The 14,707-nt window shown below is 37.4% G+C and overlaps 1 protein-coding gene across 10 annotated transcripts in view; it reads right to left on the minus strand.

Annotated features, from left to right (window-relative positions):
- PLA2R1 (phospholipase A2 receptor 1) overlaps positions 1 to 14,707 on the minus strand; it is a 143,608-nt gene that overhangs the window by 22,064 nt on the left and 106,837 nt on the right. For all 10 annotated transcript variants that reach the window (XR_015146920.1, XR_015146949.1, XR_015146921.1 and 7 more), the window contains 3 exons: positions 9,148 to 9,212; positions 8,767 to 8,873; positions 6,959 to 7,098 (listed from right to left, as the gene is read on the minus strand). Coding sequence is in view for 6 of the 10 variants with exons in the window: in XM_086355531.1 (XP_086211657.1) it covers positions 6,959 to 7,098; positions 8,767 to 8,873; positions 9,148 to 9,212 (312 nt within the window). In the remaining 4 variants the exon portion in view is untranslated. The remainder of the gene's footprint in view (positions 1 to 6,958; positions 7,099 to 8,766; positions 8,874 to 9,147; positions 9,213 to 14,707) is intronic.

The raw sequence follows: 14,707 nt of genomic DNA on the forward strand, positions 1-14,707 counted from the left end.
TCACAAAGAAATGGAACTGGCTTTAAAGGATTTTAATTTTATAACAACTATCCTTTTATCTATTTCCTTTCATTCTGCCTCTTTCCTCTAATTATGAATTCCAAAGAGTGCCACATACTAATTATTAGGAAGTCTTATCATTTAATGTGAATTCACCTTGTGTTCAGATAGTCACACTAATGAACCATTCATAAATACCAGTGAACCTCACTGGTTCATTTAGCTCAATAAATCTCTCCAGAAAACACACATACCCTCCCTCTTCCCACCCAGCCTCACCACTGCCCTGTTTGCTTCAGCCAACTGAGGCTTGACTAGCTTGACTATGGGAGTGTAGCCTCCCATTACCACAGCTTCATTGTATCTAAAAATATAAGATGTTTACTAACACACTTTGAAATTGTGTCATTAATAATTAAAGCAAAGTAGCAAGATGAAATACAACACCCTTAATTTTAAATTGTTTATTTACTTACTGCTTTGCAAAATGTGATCAAGTTTAATGCATCTCTGATTATTGATGTGAAGTAAGGATACGACTGAAGCGACTTAGCAGCAGCAAGGATACCTTACTGTATTCTAAACGAGTTTTGCATATAAAAATCTTTTTTTGGTCTCCAGTCATTTCCAGTTCAAAATGTGAAAATGGAATTGATGATCTTTCTCCCAAATTTGGTCCTTTTCAGTGTTCTTACTGATGTTGAATAGCATAGTCAGTTATGCATTTATATGAGTCTGAAACCTGAGATTTTCTGACTCTTCAGTCACCTCCATCACCCCTTCAGTACTACCATCTGGACATCCCATTTCTGAGTCCTTCACCGTCTCCTATTCCCACTGCCCCACCATGATCTTAGCCTCAGGGACTTACTTCTTGTCTGGACTATTGTAGTATCCTCCTAACGGCTCTTACTTTCCTCACCCTTGCCTTTTTTGGGTCTAGTTTTGGTACTGCAGCCTGAATGATTCTTTTCCCTGATCATGTCCCTCTTTGGTTAAAACGCTTTGGGGTTTCCCACTGCTCTTAGGATAAACCAGGAACTCGAACACAATATCACCCTTACCTACTTCTTTTGTCTCACTTTCTGTATTCTAGTTCTCTATGCTTCTTTTATTGTCTTCAATATATCACATTCCTTCTCACCACAGGTCTTTAGCACATGTTGTTTCCCTTACTTTTGATGCTTCCTGACCTTCTGACTGCCTCAGTCAGGTCTTCCTGTTATATACTTCTATGGAACTGTCTAACTCTCCATCACGTATGCCAAAGTTGTAAATTAGAGTTATTTTCCTGATTAATTTACTAATGTTTTGTCCCCTCTAGCCTATCAGCTCTAAGAGAGAAGGGACTGTATTTGTTTTCTCTCACCACTGAGTTGCCAATATGCAACACAGTTAAATGGAATGAATGAAAAAAGTGCTAAGAATCTGAATAATTTAAAAGAGGAGAGCATTTTCTTTAAAGAAAGAACTATGCTATGCATGAAATGAAATACTGGCTAATCTAAAACTAGATGGTACAAAACACTGGCTAATCTAAAACTAGATGGTCTTCAATATTCATTGGAAGGACTGATACTGAAACTGAAACTCCAATATTTTGGCCTCCTGATGCGAAGAACCGACTCATTGGAAAAGACCCTGATGTTGGGAAAGATTGAAGGCGGGAGAAGAAGGGGATGACAGAGAATGAGATGGTTGGATGGCATCACCGACTTGATGGGCATGAGTTTGAGTTAGCTCCGGGAGTTGGTGATGGACAGGGAAGCCTGGCATGCTGCAGTCTGTGGGGTCACAAAGAGTCGGACACGACTGAGCGACTGAAATGAACTGAACTGAGATGGTACAAAGCAGCCATCATCACTAAATCCAGGTCCTTGAATAAAACATTTAAGTAGAAGCACAATAGTTAATCTGATACATACATACACACAAAGAATGTCTTCCTCTTATACACAGCTCTGCTGTGCCAAATTTCTTACGTGACTCACTCTTCCTGGGATAATCCCTGGTCAAGCCTCTTTTACATCATCAAACATGAAGAAAATAATGTATGAGGCATGAGAAAAGCCACGACTTCTGCTATCTCAGTTTTGAAACTATTAATAGTGAATAGTCAATCAGGCAGGATTTTTTCCCCTTAGAAATAACCAATAAGAATTAGTCCTAGGAACAGACAAGCAAGAAGCAGTTTAGTGAAACATATTGATGTTTATTTAGAACTCTGAAGTGAGTAATGTCTGTCATTGCTGTCTCCCAATTTTCCTTCTGTAGCTTTTTTGTTAGTCAGAACTATCCCCACTGGGCTTTGCACTCCTCTCAACCATTAATTCTATTTCCAGCTTTTCTAATGTTCTTATAAACCCACTTATTCTAAAGTGGAGGTGACTGATGAGGCAACCTCAGAAAGAGTCCCCCCCCAAAAAAAACGTAAAGGAAACTGTTAAGGCAAAGGAATAAGACTCTAGTGGTGGGATTTTAGCCATTGATATGCAGGGGAGGGTGCTGTGGATGGGAAGACACACCTGGGGACCCTGAAACCTCATCCTGTAACAGGTCACTTCTCAACAAGCCTGCTGTGACCATATCCTTAGTAATCAAATCCTCTGAATGGTTCCAGGACTCAACTGTACAACTGTTGCATTGCTGGGCAAATCTGGCTGCACATTAGAATAACCAAGGGAGCTTTCCAAAAATGCTAATGCCTGGATCCATGCGGATCAATTAAATCAGAATCTTTAGGATGTCACCTGCACCTTGATATTTTTAGAAAGCTTACCCGGTGATTCTAAGTATTTAACAGAGCTATGAACCACTAATCTAGCTATTAGTTATCAATAAAGATTAAAAATAGCCCCTGAGCGTGTTTTAATCCTGCTCCACAGTTAGCCTCAGAAAGCCCTTCTCCCCCCATGATTGTGTTTGTGCTTTACTCATGCACCTTCCTGTTCTTTCAAGGGAAGCATTCAGTTACTCTTTCTGCCCTGGGTCTGCGGCACCATTACTGTACCTTGCCTGTGTGTGTATATATTCCTCATGTTTACACTCAAGGAAACATGGAATAGAGCTAATCTGTGTAGATAAGAGAGTTTAGGAAAAGGACAATGGCCAAAAACTACCACTGTAAGCTTCTAAGAATTATTTCTGTAATGCCAAGTATATGACTTGTTATGATTTGCCTTAAAATATTCTTTATTTATACATGGGAGGGATTATGATTAGTAGCTAGAAGAGTTTTACTTACGCTTTAGGACTGCCCACTCTCTGGATCAAAAATGTGACTTTGAGGCAAGAAAGGCATTCCTTTGTGGTGGTTTCCTTCAGAGCACTCTACTATATACTTGTTTTAATAGTTGTAAAAAAGTTTCAGGTGTAAGAATTAATTAAAAATGGACTAAAACCTAAATATAAAAGCTAAAACTATAAAGCTTTTAGAAGAAAACATAAGGTAAATATTTGTGACCTTGGATTTAACAACATATCCTTAGATATGACACCAACAGTATGAACAACAGAAAAAAAATTAGATAAATTGGACTTCATTAAAATTAAAAACTTGTATACATCAAAGGACATTATCAATAAAGTAAAAAGACAACCTAAAGAATGAGAGAAAATACCTACAAAACATATATCTGATAAGGGTCTTATATCTAAATTATATAAAGATCTCCTACAACTCAATAACGAAAAGACAACCCAAATAAAAAGTGGGCAAAGGAGTTGAACAGACATTTTTCAAAGACAATATATAAATGGTCAATAAGCACAGGAGAAGACGCCCAGCATCGTTAGTCATGAGGGAAATGCAAATCAAAACGACAGTGAGATGACACTAGACTAGTATTGGCAGTCTATTTCTGCTTTATTGACTATGCCGAAGCCTTTGACTGTGTGGATCACAATCAACTGTGGAAAATTCTGAAAGAGATGGGAATACCAGACCACCTCACCTGCCTCTTGAGAAACCTGTATGCAGGTCAGGAAGCAACAGTTAGAACTGGACATGAAACAAAAGACTGGTTCCAAATAGGAAATGGAGGACATCAAGGCTGTATATTGTCACCCTGTTTATTTAACTTATATGCAGAGTACATCATGAGAAACGCTGGACTGGAAGAAGCACAAGCTGGAATCAAGATTGCCGGGAGAAATATCAATAACCTCAGATATGCAGATGACACCACCCTTATGGCAGAAAGTGAAGAGGAACTAAAAAGCCTCTTGATGAAAGTGAAAGAGGAGAGTGAAAAAGTTGGCTTAAAGCTCAACATTCAGAAAACAAAGATGATGGCATCTGGTCCCATCACTTCATGGGAAATAGATGGGGAAACAGTGGAAACAGTGTCAGACTTTATTTTTTGGGGCTCCAAAATCATGGCAGATGGTGATTGCAGCCATGAAATTAAAAGACGCTTACTCCTTGGAAGGAAAGTTATGACCAACCTAGACAGCATATTAAGAAGCAGAGACATTACTTTGCCAACAGGTCCTTTGCCAAAGGTCCGTCTAGTCAAGGTCCAATCTACTCCAGTAGATCCTTGTGTATGGCAATGTTCCTAGCAGATTTATTCATAATAGTTAAAAAGTAGAAATAACTGAAGTCCATCAACAAATGAATAGATAAACAAAATGTGGCATGGAATATTAAGTCATAAAAGGAATGAAGTTCTGATGCATGCTATAACAGGGGTGAACCTTGAAAGCATTATGCTAAGTTATATGGTTTTAAGTTATAAGTTATATGGTTTTTCCAGTGTCATGTATGGATGTGAGAGTTGGACTGTGAAGAAAGCTGAGTGCCGAAGAATTGATGCTTTTGAACTGTGGTGTTGGAGAAGACTCTTGAGACTCCCTTGGACTGCAAGGAGATCCAACCAGTCCATTCTGAAGGAGATCAGCCCTGGGATTTCTTTGGAAGGAATGATGCTAAAGCTGAAACTCCAGTACTTTGGCCATCTCATGCGAAGAGTTGACTCATTGGAAAAGACTCTGATGCTGGGAGGGATTGGGGGCAGGAGGAGAAGGGGATGACAGAGAATGAGATGGCTGAATGGCATCACTGACTCGATGGGCATGAGTCTGAGTGAACTCTGGGAGTTGTTGATGGACCGGGAGGCCTGGCGTGCTGGGATACATGGGGTCGCAAAGAGTTGGACACGACTGAGTGACTGAACTGAACTGAACTGAACTGAAGTACTTATATGAAGTGGCAGTTGCAGAAAAGGGACAATACTCAGGGTCAGAAAATCTGAGGTTGATTCTCAGCCTGAGACTTATTTGCTGTAAGTTTAAAAAAAAACCTACACAATGTTATTAGCCTCAGTCTTCTCATATGTAAGATGGCATAACTGTTTTGTGTACTTTAAAAATTCAATAAAACAAGATAAACACAAACACATACATATATGTATGTATATATGTAATTGCCAGCAGAAGCAGCTACAAGGTGGCAGAAACTCAAATGTCCATTGATGGATAAGTGGAAAAATAAAATGTGTTATGTACATATAATGGAATATTATTCTGTCTTCAAGAGAAAGGAAATTCTGACACTTACTACAATTGGGTGAGCCTGGAGGACACTGTTCTAAGTGAAATAAGCCAGTTACAAAAGGACAAGGACTATATGATTCCACTCACATCTGGTATCTGAAGCTGTCAAATTAATAAAGACAAGGTAAAGTAGTGGTTGCCAGGGGCTGTGAAGAGGGAGAATGAGAGGCTGTTGTTTAATGGGTTTAGAGTTTCAGTTTTACAAGATGAAAAAGGTCTGCAGAGTCATTGCACAGCAATGTGCATATGGTGACGGTTTAAGTCGCCAGGTTGTGTCTGACTCTTGCGACCCCACGGACTGTAGCCTGCCAGGCTTCTCTGTCCATGGGGTTTTCCAGGCAAGAATACTGGAGTGGATTGCCATTTCTTTCTCCAGGGGTCTTCCCGACCCAGGAGTTGAACCCAGGTCTTTTGCATTGCAGGCAGATTCTTCATTGACTGAGCTATGAGGGAAGCATATACTTAACACTAAAAATGATTAAGATGGTAAATTCTATGTTATGTGAATTTTACCACAATTAAAAATATCAGTCCCAAATATGTATGTGCTCAATAAATATGTATTAAATACAAATGACCTCATAACAATGAGAGGAAGATCGCAAGGGAGAGAATGCCCTGCCAATGTAACTAAACATATAGACTGAAAATTGCCCATGTTGGAGGAGCAATTTCATATTAGTATATGAAATTATGACACAGTTTGAGCTTTTTAATTATCAAAGAGTTAAACATTTATAATTTGAGATACATTTTAATTACTTCCACCTAAGGCCTATAAAGTAATTTTATTTTAAAACAAGGAATGGAGGGGAAGTTTCAGCCTTAATTGGAGACAGTATCAGAAATAATAAATCTGGCTTACAATATCCCCCTGGCCACTTAAAAAAATTAAAAAAAATTTGATTCTTCATGGAAGCACCAGCTTTATGAGGCTCAAGACAAAGTTGACTGAGCTACGTTATTACTGGGTCAATTCACAAGGCGTGTAGTGCTCTATGTGGGCTCCAGACAGAAAGACACAAAAGAAGAAAACAATCTGGGCCCTCTGGAGTTGACAGCTCATTTGGGAACATGGCCTAGATACACACAGACATGTGCTTGCACGCACATCACACCTAAATGAAATGGTCATCCAGCACAATGAATGACAATGTCAGTAGCAAAAACCGAGTATACAAATGAAGGGTGGTGTCAAAGCTGTTTTTGACAAAATCTTCTTATTTCAAGAGATCTGTCCCTAAATAGAAAACTTCTCAAATCCCTTGAAAATTGTGACCAAAAAAAGTCCAGGTCCAATGGACAACTCATGGTTTTTCAAAGCCAGGCCCACTTTTGATTACATTCTAAAATTAACATCTACAAAAGAAAAACAAAAGAAACTTTTTGAAAACAAGTTTACCTTATAGTCAAAATATAACCATCCTTTGGGACATGTTCCATGTTGTTTTGGAATATCTTTCTTTTTTTCTATGACCCAAACCTTTTTTCGCTTACAGATGCTAGGCATAGAAATTGAACACTCTTCACTCGCCCAGAGACCTGGAGGAGAAAATGGTTAGAAATAATCGGAAATAATGGTGACTCTGTAGAAATTCTGTAATGGTCAACTTTTTTTTATGACTGCTTTGGTTTACCATACTTCTTTAAATCTGGAAATTGAACTATATTTAACTACTAACTATAGAGTTCTCAGTGACAAGAGCTAACTGAGCAAAATGCCAAATCAGTAATTCTAATTTAAGAATGTAGAGATTTTGCAAATGTAAGAAAAATGCAAACAAATATTGGAAATGAAATCACAGCACTGTTGAAATTTTTAAGAACATTTGACTTGTTTAACAAAGGATATTTTTGTAGAGTAATATTTTTGTTTTACTAAGAGTGCAAGCTTTAATCAATTGTTGCCATGTGAGACTGGGGGCCTGCTATTTCCAGATCTCCTAAATTTTTAATAAAACCCAGAAAATATGAATTTTTGAAATATTAAGATAAATAAATATTCTTTGTTTTAAAGTATTCCACTGCAAGGTAAAAAGAGGGAAAAGATTCTAAAATAATAGATGATCATTTCTACTCTAATTCTTAAAAATATAATAATTTAGAAAACAATTTTAGAAAAAATAACTCAGGAACTTCCAATGAAGAAACACTTTTCAACACTGATCCTTGAACAAAACACACACTTTTAGAGACATGCCCTCCAGGAAGATGTATCCCAAAGTCCTCAGTCTCTTAGAAAATAATTAGAAAATCTTTATTTTCAGAGTAAAGGTTATAGAACATATTTCATTAGCATTCAAGTCATAAGTTCCAGAATAGGATAAGGATGCATGTAAACTGCAAGGGAAGATTCTGTTTTCTAGTGTGAGGGGTATGAGCCAAAAAGATATTGGCATTTTGAAGGAGGGGCTGGAATGCTATTTTCAATTCAGATTAGCCGCTATTCTTCCAGAATCACAAACAGCCTTTCTGTAGGCTGTTGTGACACCTGCTGGCAAAAGCGAGCTGACTAACAACATGGTTTCTCCTCTCCTTTCTCTGTAGTTGCCCTTAAGCCGGAGATTGCTTTCCATATTTTTACTTCTCCTGACTTGGGAGGATCTGTTAGGAACATCATTACCTTTTATTGGATAGAAAGCGGAGTGGATATGAGTGGACAATCAACCCCAATAACGCTGCACTGATGCATAGAATAAAAAAACCCATCTTAGACACACATGTACCTCTAAATCCAACTGACAGGGAGTTGGTGTTCTAAGGCAAGCAGCAATTAAGGCCAAATGTGTAAAAAAAAGACACTGAATTCAAGGAAAATTTTTCTTAAATGGAAAAAATTTTCAGAGGTTAAAGTTCTGGCCAATTATACACTGGATACTACAAAGAGATTTTTTTAAATGGGCCCATATTGAAGTTTCATAGAGAATAGTATTAGGCAAGTTTTGGACCCATTTCAGTGGGCACATTTTTGGTAGTTTTGGTTCAAGATGAAGGACTTATCTAGATGTAAATTATTTTTAAGAACATGAATGTATGGAACAAGCTATAGGAAACTTAAAACTTAAGACTGATGAAATTAAACACACGCAGTTGAAAAGCAAAATAACCAAACAGAACCTTCTCACTGAATTAATGCAATTAAAAGGAGACTTCGAGTCTTCTGAAAATTATGTTTGCATTATAAACCCCAAAATGGATTAATAAAATAACCTGTTATGGATGAAATGAAGCCACACCTCTGGCTCTCATTAAGGCCCATAGATCTTTCTTTTCCTTTGTCCCAGTTCTGATATATTACTGGTGATCCATCTCTCCAACTGCAAGAAAATTAAGAAATTAAAGGTCTTCTCTCATTCTGCACATTCAGTCTCTAACACCATTTTTGGAGTTCTGGGGTATGGACTGGAGGCATAATTATTTTATTAAATTAAAAAAAATACTCATGTCTTTAGTTAGGGAAATGAAAATTTATAAGTTAAAGATAATGTTTGAAAGCTATTCAACACATTAACCACTAAGATCTAGTCCAATCACTCTGCAAATAAAAAACCCGTCAACCAGGGTTAAATGCAAATTAATCTAGGTCCATACCGAAATTCATCACTGGCTCTTTCTTCTCGAAGTCCAATCCACCAATTTACACCATACTTTGATAGCTATTTAAAAGACAGAGAGAGAGAATGTCAGCATTTATTCTACTTGTTTTCCCTTTACACTATTAAGATTAATGGGGTTGCTGTTAATAGCTTTCTATTCTTCAGTATTTTACCCAATTATTTAAAGAAGAGTACACCAAGGCCAAGCATCTTGAGAAAACCTGAAACTTCATTATTCTAAACTACTCCCTCCTCATTATAGAATAAAATTGGAATCAAATATTTAAAATAATTTTAGTTTCATATATAACTTTGTTACAATGTTTCTTATATATGTGAAAATAAATTTTCTAACTCTCATAGTAGGGATTTATAAAGTAATATTGTAAAGTGAAATAGAATGTGAATTCCTTTTTAAACTAAAAGTTTAGTGACTTATTCTCTCAATGATTTATAAAAATGTACTGCAAAACCACCTTACTTGAAAAACAATTTGAGGCATAAAGACCTCAATAGTAAAAAGAACTTATATTTTAGGCATTAGTGAAAGTGAAGTCGCCTCTTTGCGACCCCATAGACTGTAGCCTACCAGGCTCCTCTGTCCATGGGATTTTCCAGGCAATAGTACTGGAGTGGATTGCCATTTCCTTCTCCAGGGGATCTTCCCAACCCAGGGCTCAAACCCAGGTCTCCCACATTGTAGACAGACGCTTTACTATCTGAGCCACCAGGGAAGTCCATAATTTAGGCATTAGTCTGATTGTAAGTATTAGCACTCTCCCCCATTCAAAAGGAAACTACAGTATAGGACAAAAGAATACTGCAGTATTTCCAGTGTTTGACAACTAGAAATTTATCCTTTCTATATTTTATTAATTTATGCCATTATTTATCACATAGATCTCAGTACAATAAAGAATAAACTTGAAACATCATAGACGTGCATGTGTGTATACACATTAGACCAGATGTAATACTGGGCTTATGACCCAGGAAATTGAAATCCCCTCTTCAACTATAAAAAAGGAAGCGGCATTAAGGATTTCTCTAAGGCCTCCAAATCAATATTCTTTATTGTGTGTGTGCTGTGTGTGAAATGTAACTTAATTTTTTATGCTAAAAACCTGTTAATTTGAAGGCATTATACATTTAAATTTTCACTTTCGTTTCTTCTGTAAAGACTTGGAGATGCATTTAAAAAATGTATTTTTTTTTCCCATGTGAATTTCAAGTCATCATACAACAGAACCTAATAGCTCTCTAACATTCTAATTTATACACGAGTATTTTTACTCCTTAACCAGTGTGGCGGTCTGCCATATCGGCAATTTGTGAATAATGCAAGATGGAGCAACTGTAATTTTGGCTCCCTGAGGTGTTGTTTCATGGACATGTTCTTACATGCTAAATTTAGGCTCCTATTGTCAGCCTTTGGAATGGGTCCGTGGAGACTGGCTGTGAACTCAGTGGGAGAACCACAACCATTTCATTCAATCTAAAGAGGTCTCGTGTGCAACAATAGTGGAAATCATGGTCTGATTGTTCATTGCCCCAATTAAGGATCTCTAAAGAAAAATTACAACTACCACATCTTAAGTGGCATATTTATTACCACCTCAATTAAAGCATGGTAATCCTCCACGTGGTACATCACAACCTGTTGTGACATGGGACAGAACTTCATAGGTCAAGTTAGAAGATACTCAGAGTAAAAAATTCAATGTGAAAAATAGATGTTGTGAATTTCAGTTTATGTGTAAAACCACAACAATAAAAGATACTAGTATTCTTTTGTATAAAAAATGTGATACAACCATGGACTTCATCATATCAATTATGCTTTGTTACAAGCATTTATTATAGATAGTATTATATAGGAAGAACACTTACCATAAACAAATAACCCACAGTAATATCCAATATACTAATCTACAAAGCAATATAAGGGAGAACAACCTCTTATCTCTTAAAATGTTTCCATAAAAATAGCAAAACCAAATTATTTTAAGGATTTAAAACACCAGATTTTGGGCGATGACTAATAGATTTGATATATTTTTGTCAGAAATTTTTTGAAATAAAATTGAAAAAATAAGAGTAAATTGCAATTTTGAAGTGCAAATATTTATTGCACAACACAGCATAACAATATAGTTCATGTCAAACAACTCATAAAGTGCTCATGGTTTTTATTTTTTTGGCATTGATCTGACCAATAAGATGACTCAAAAAATTTGTTCTCAAAAATTCCCTTGTGGTCTTCTGTTAGTCAAAGAGGAAATTATGCCTCATCACTTTTCCAGGATGGAAACATTCTATTAAAAAATTCTGCTTCAGACATTTAAAAAACTGCATCCAGCTTTCTTTCTCAATTATTACTTCTTCTACTCCCCAAAAGAATGATATTTTTGTCTTTCATATTTCTGAGTTACTATTCTTTGTAGTTTGAGTGAACTCCGGGAGATGGTGATGGACAGGGAGGCCTGGCATGCTGTGATTCATGGGGTCGCAAAGAGTTGGACATGACTGAGCGACTGAACTGAACTGAACTGAACTGATTCTTTGTAGAGAAGGTATACAATGCATATGTAACTTTAAAAATATTTAATTACTTCTATTCTTCCTGCTGGAGAAGGCAATGGCACCCCATTCCAGTATTGTTGCCTGGAAAATCCCATGGATGGAGGAGCCTGGTGGGCTCCAGTCCATGGGGTCGATAAGAGTTGGACACGACTGAGCGACTTCACTTTCACTTTTCCCTTTCATGCATTGGAGAAGGAAATGGCAACCCACTCCAGTGTTCTTGCCTGGAGAATCCCAGGGACGGGGGAGCCTGGTGGGCTGCCGTCTATGGGGTCGCACAGAGTCGGACACGACTGCAGCGACTTAGCAGCAGCAGCAGCAGCAGCATTCTTCCTTCAATTATAGGGTGGGTGTGCCACAAAAATGAGTGGTATGACCTCTACATGTTTAGTTCCTCATCCAGAACTTCTGGACTGACCTAAGAAATGTAGGTCACCATAAATACTATCACTATCTTGAACAAAAATTGCCTAATAGCTACAAATTATGCAGGAGGAAGAACTGCTTTAGAAATATATGGCATTCTTTTCTCTAAGTTGATACCCATTCCCTTTGGGTCCCTTGCCCCATTCTGTGTCTCCCCATCCTTTACTCTCTGATAGCTTCCTTCTGTAGCACACTGTGGTGTTGGATCAGTCAGCTGCTCACCTGTAATACTGAAAGAACATTCCGTATCAGCCTGGTCATAGGCTGGGTAACACTTTTACCATCTAAGACACCACAGGGTTTGTCTGGTTTGGGATCACTAGATCTAATCCTCAACTCTAGATCATGGCACTGGCTATGCCTTCTTAAATGGCTAAGCCCATGGGGTTTTACTATTCCATTCCATGAGAGGTATTAACTCTGCCATTCCCACTGGCTTCCCAACCACCAAAGACTGAGAGAGTGAATTAAGGAAAAGGTGAACAGAGAAGGGTACAGAGGTTCTCCAAAGACCTAAGCTTTGCTGGAAGGATCAACCAAGTCCTTCACTGTTCATGTCTGAGACAGAGCTGGCAGCTGTCATTTGGGGAGGGATTATATATTATTTTTAATTAATTAAAAAATTGAGGTATAGTTCATTTACAATATTCTATTAGTTTCATGTGTATAACATAGCCATTCAAAATTTTTTACAGATTATAACCCACTAAATTTATTATAAAATAATGGCTATATTTCCCTGTGCTGTATAATATGTCCTTGAAGCTTATTTATTTTATACATAGTAGGTTATACTTCTTAATCCTCTACCCTTATCTTGCCCTCCCCTTTTCTTCTCCCCACTGATGATAACTAGTTCATTTTCTGTATCTATGAATTTGTTTCTGTTTTGTTATATTCATCATTTGTTTTATTTTTTAGATTCCACATATAAGTGAAAACACACCGTATTTATCTTTCTCTGACTTACTTCATGAAGCACAATACCCTCTTGGTCCATATGTTGTTGCAAATGGCAAAGTTTCATTCTTTTTATGACTAATATTCCACTGTATATATATGACACATCTCTATCCATTTATCTGTTGATGGACACTTAGATTATTTTCCTATCTTGGCTATTGACAAAACATGGTCCCCTGGAGAAGGGAACGGCAAACCACTTCAGTATTCTTGCCTTGAGAACCCCATGAACAATATAAAAAGGCAAAAAGATATGACACTGGAAGAAGAACTGCCCAGGTTGGTAGGTGCCCAATATGCTACTGGAGAAGGGCTCAGTAAAGAATGAAGACACTGAGCTAAAGCAAAAACAACACCCAGTTGTGGATGTGATTGATGACAGAAGTAAAGTCTGATGCTGTAAATAACAATATTGCATAGGAACCTGGAATTTTAGGTCCATGAATCAAGGTAAAGTGGAAGTGGTCAAACAGGGGATAGCAAGAGTGAACATCAACATTTTAGGAATCAGTGAACTAAAATGGACTGGAATGGGTGAATTTAATTCAGATGACCATTACATCTACTACTGTGGGCACGAATCCCTTGGAAGAAATGTAGGAGGACTTATAGTCAACAAAAGAGTCCAAAATGCAGTACTTGGGTGCAATCTCAAAAATGACAGAATGATCTCTGTTTGTTTCCAAGGCAAACCATTCAATATCACAATCACTGATGCCAAAAAAGCTGAAGTTGAATGGTTCTATAAAGACCTACAAGATCTTCTAGAACCAACACCAAAAAAAGATGTCCTTTTCGTCATAAGGGACTGGAATGCAAAAGTACATAGTCAAGAGATACCTGGAGTAACAAGCTAGTTTGGCCTTGGAATACAAAATGAAGCAGGGCAAAGACTAACAGAATTTTGCCAAGAGAACACACTGGTCATAGCAAATACCTTCTTCCAACAACACAAGAGAAAACTTTACACATGGACATCACCAGATTGGTCAATACCGAAGTCAGATTGATTATCTGCTTTTCAGCCAAAGATGGAGAAGCTATATACAGTCAACAAAAACAAGACCAGGAGCTGACTGTGGCTCAGATCATGAACTCCTTATTGCTAAATTCAGACTTAAATTGAAGAAAGTAGGGAAAACCACTAGACCATTCAGGTATGACCTAAATCAAATCCCTTACGATTATACACTGGAAGTGACAAATAGATTCAAGGGATTAGATCTGATAGACAGAGTGCCTGAAGAACTACAGATGGAGGTTCATAACATTGTATAGGAGGCTGTGATCAAAACCATCCCCAAGAAAAAGAAATGCAAAAAGGCAAAATGGTTGTCTGAGGAGGCCTTACAAATAGCTGAGAAAAGAAGAGAATTAAAGGGCCAAGGAGAAAAGGAGAGATATACCCATTGGAATGCAAAGTTCCAAAGAATAGCAAGGAGAGGTAAGAAAGCCTTCCTCAGTGATCAATGCAAAGAAATAGAGGAAAACAATAGAATGGGAAAGACTAGATATCTCTTCAAGAAAATTAGAGATACCAAGGGAACATTTCATACAAAGATGGGCACAGTAAAAGACAGAAA

The sequence above is a fragment of the Bos grunniens genome, chromosome 2 (assembly GCF_055505025.1).
Source record: "Bos grunniens cultivar Pamir isolate PY7600 chromosome 2, Bosgru_T2T1.0, whole genome shotgun sequence".
In the NCBI taxonomy this organism is placed as follows: domain Eukaryota; kingdom Metazoa; phylum Chordata; class Mammalia; order Artiodactyla; family Bovidae; genus Bos; species Bos grunniens.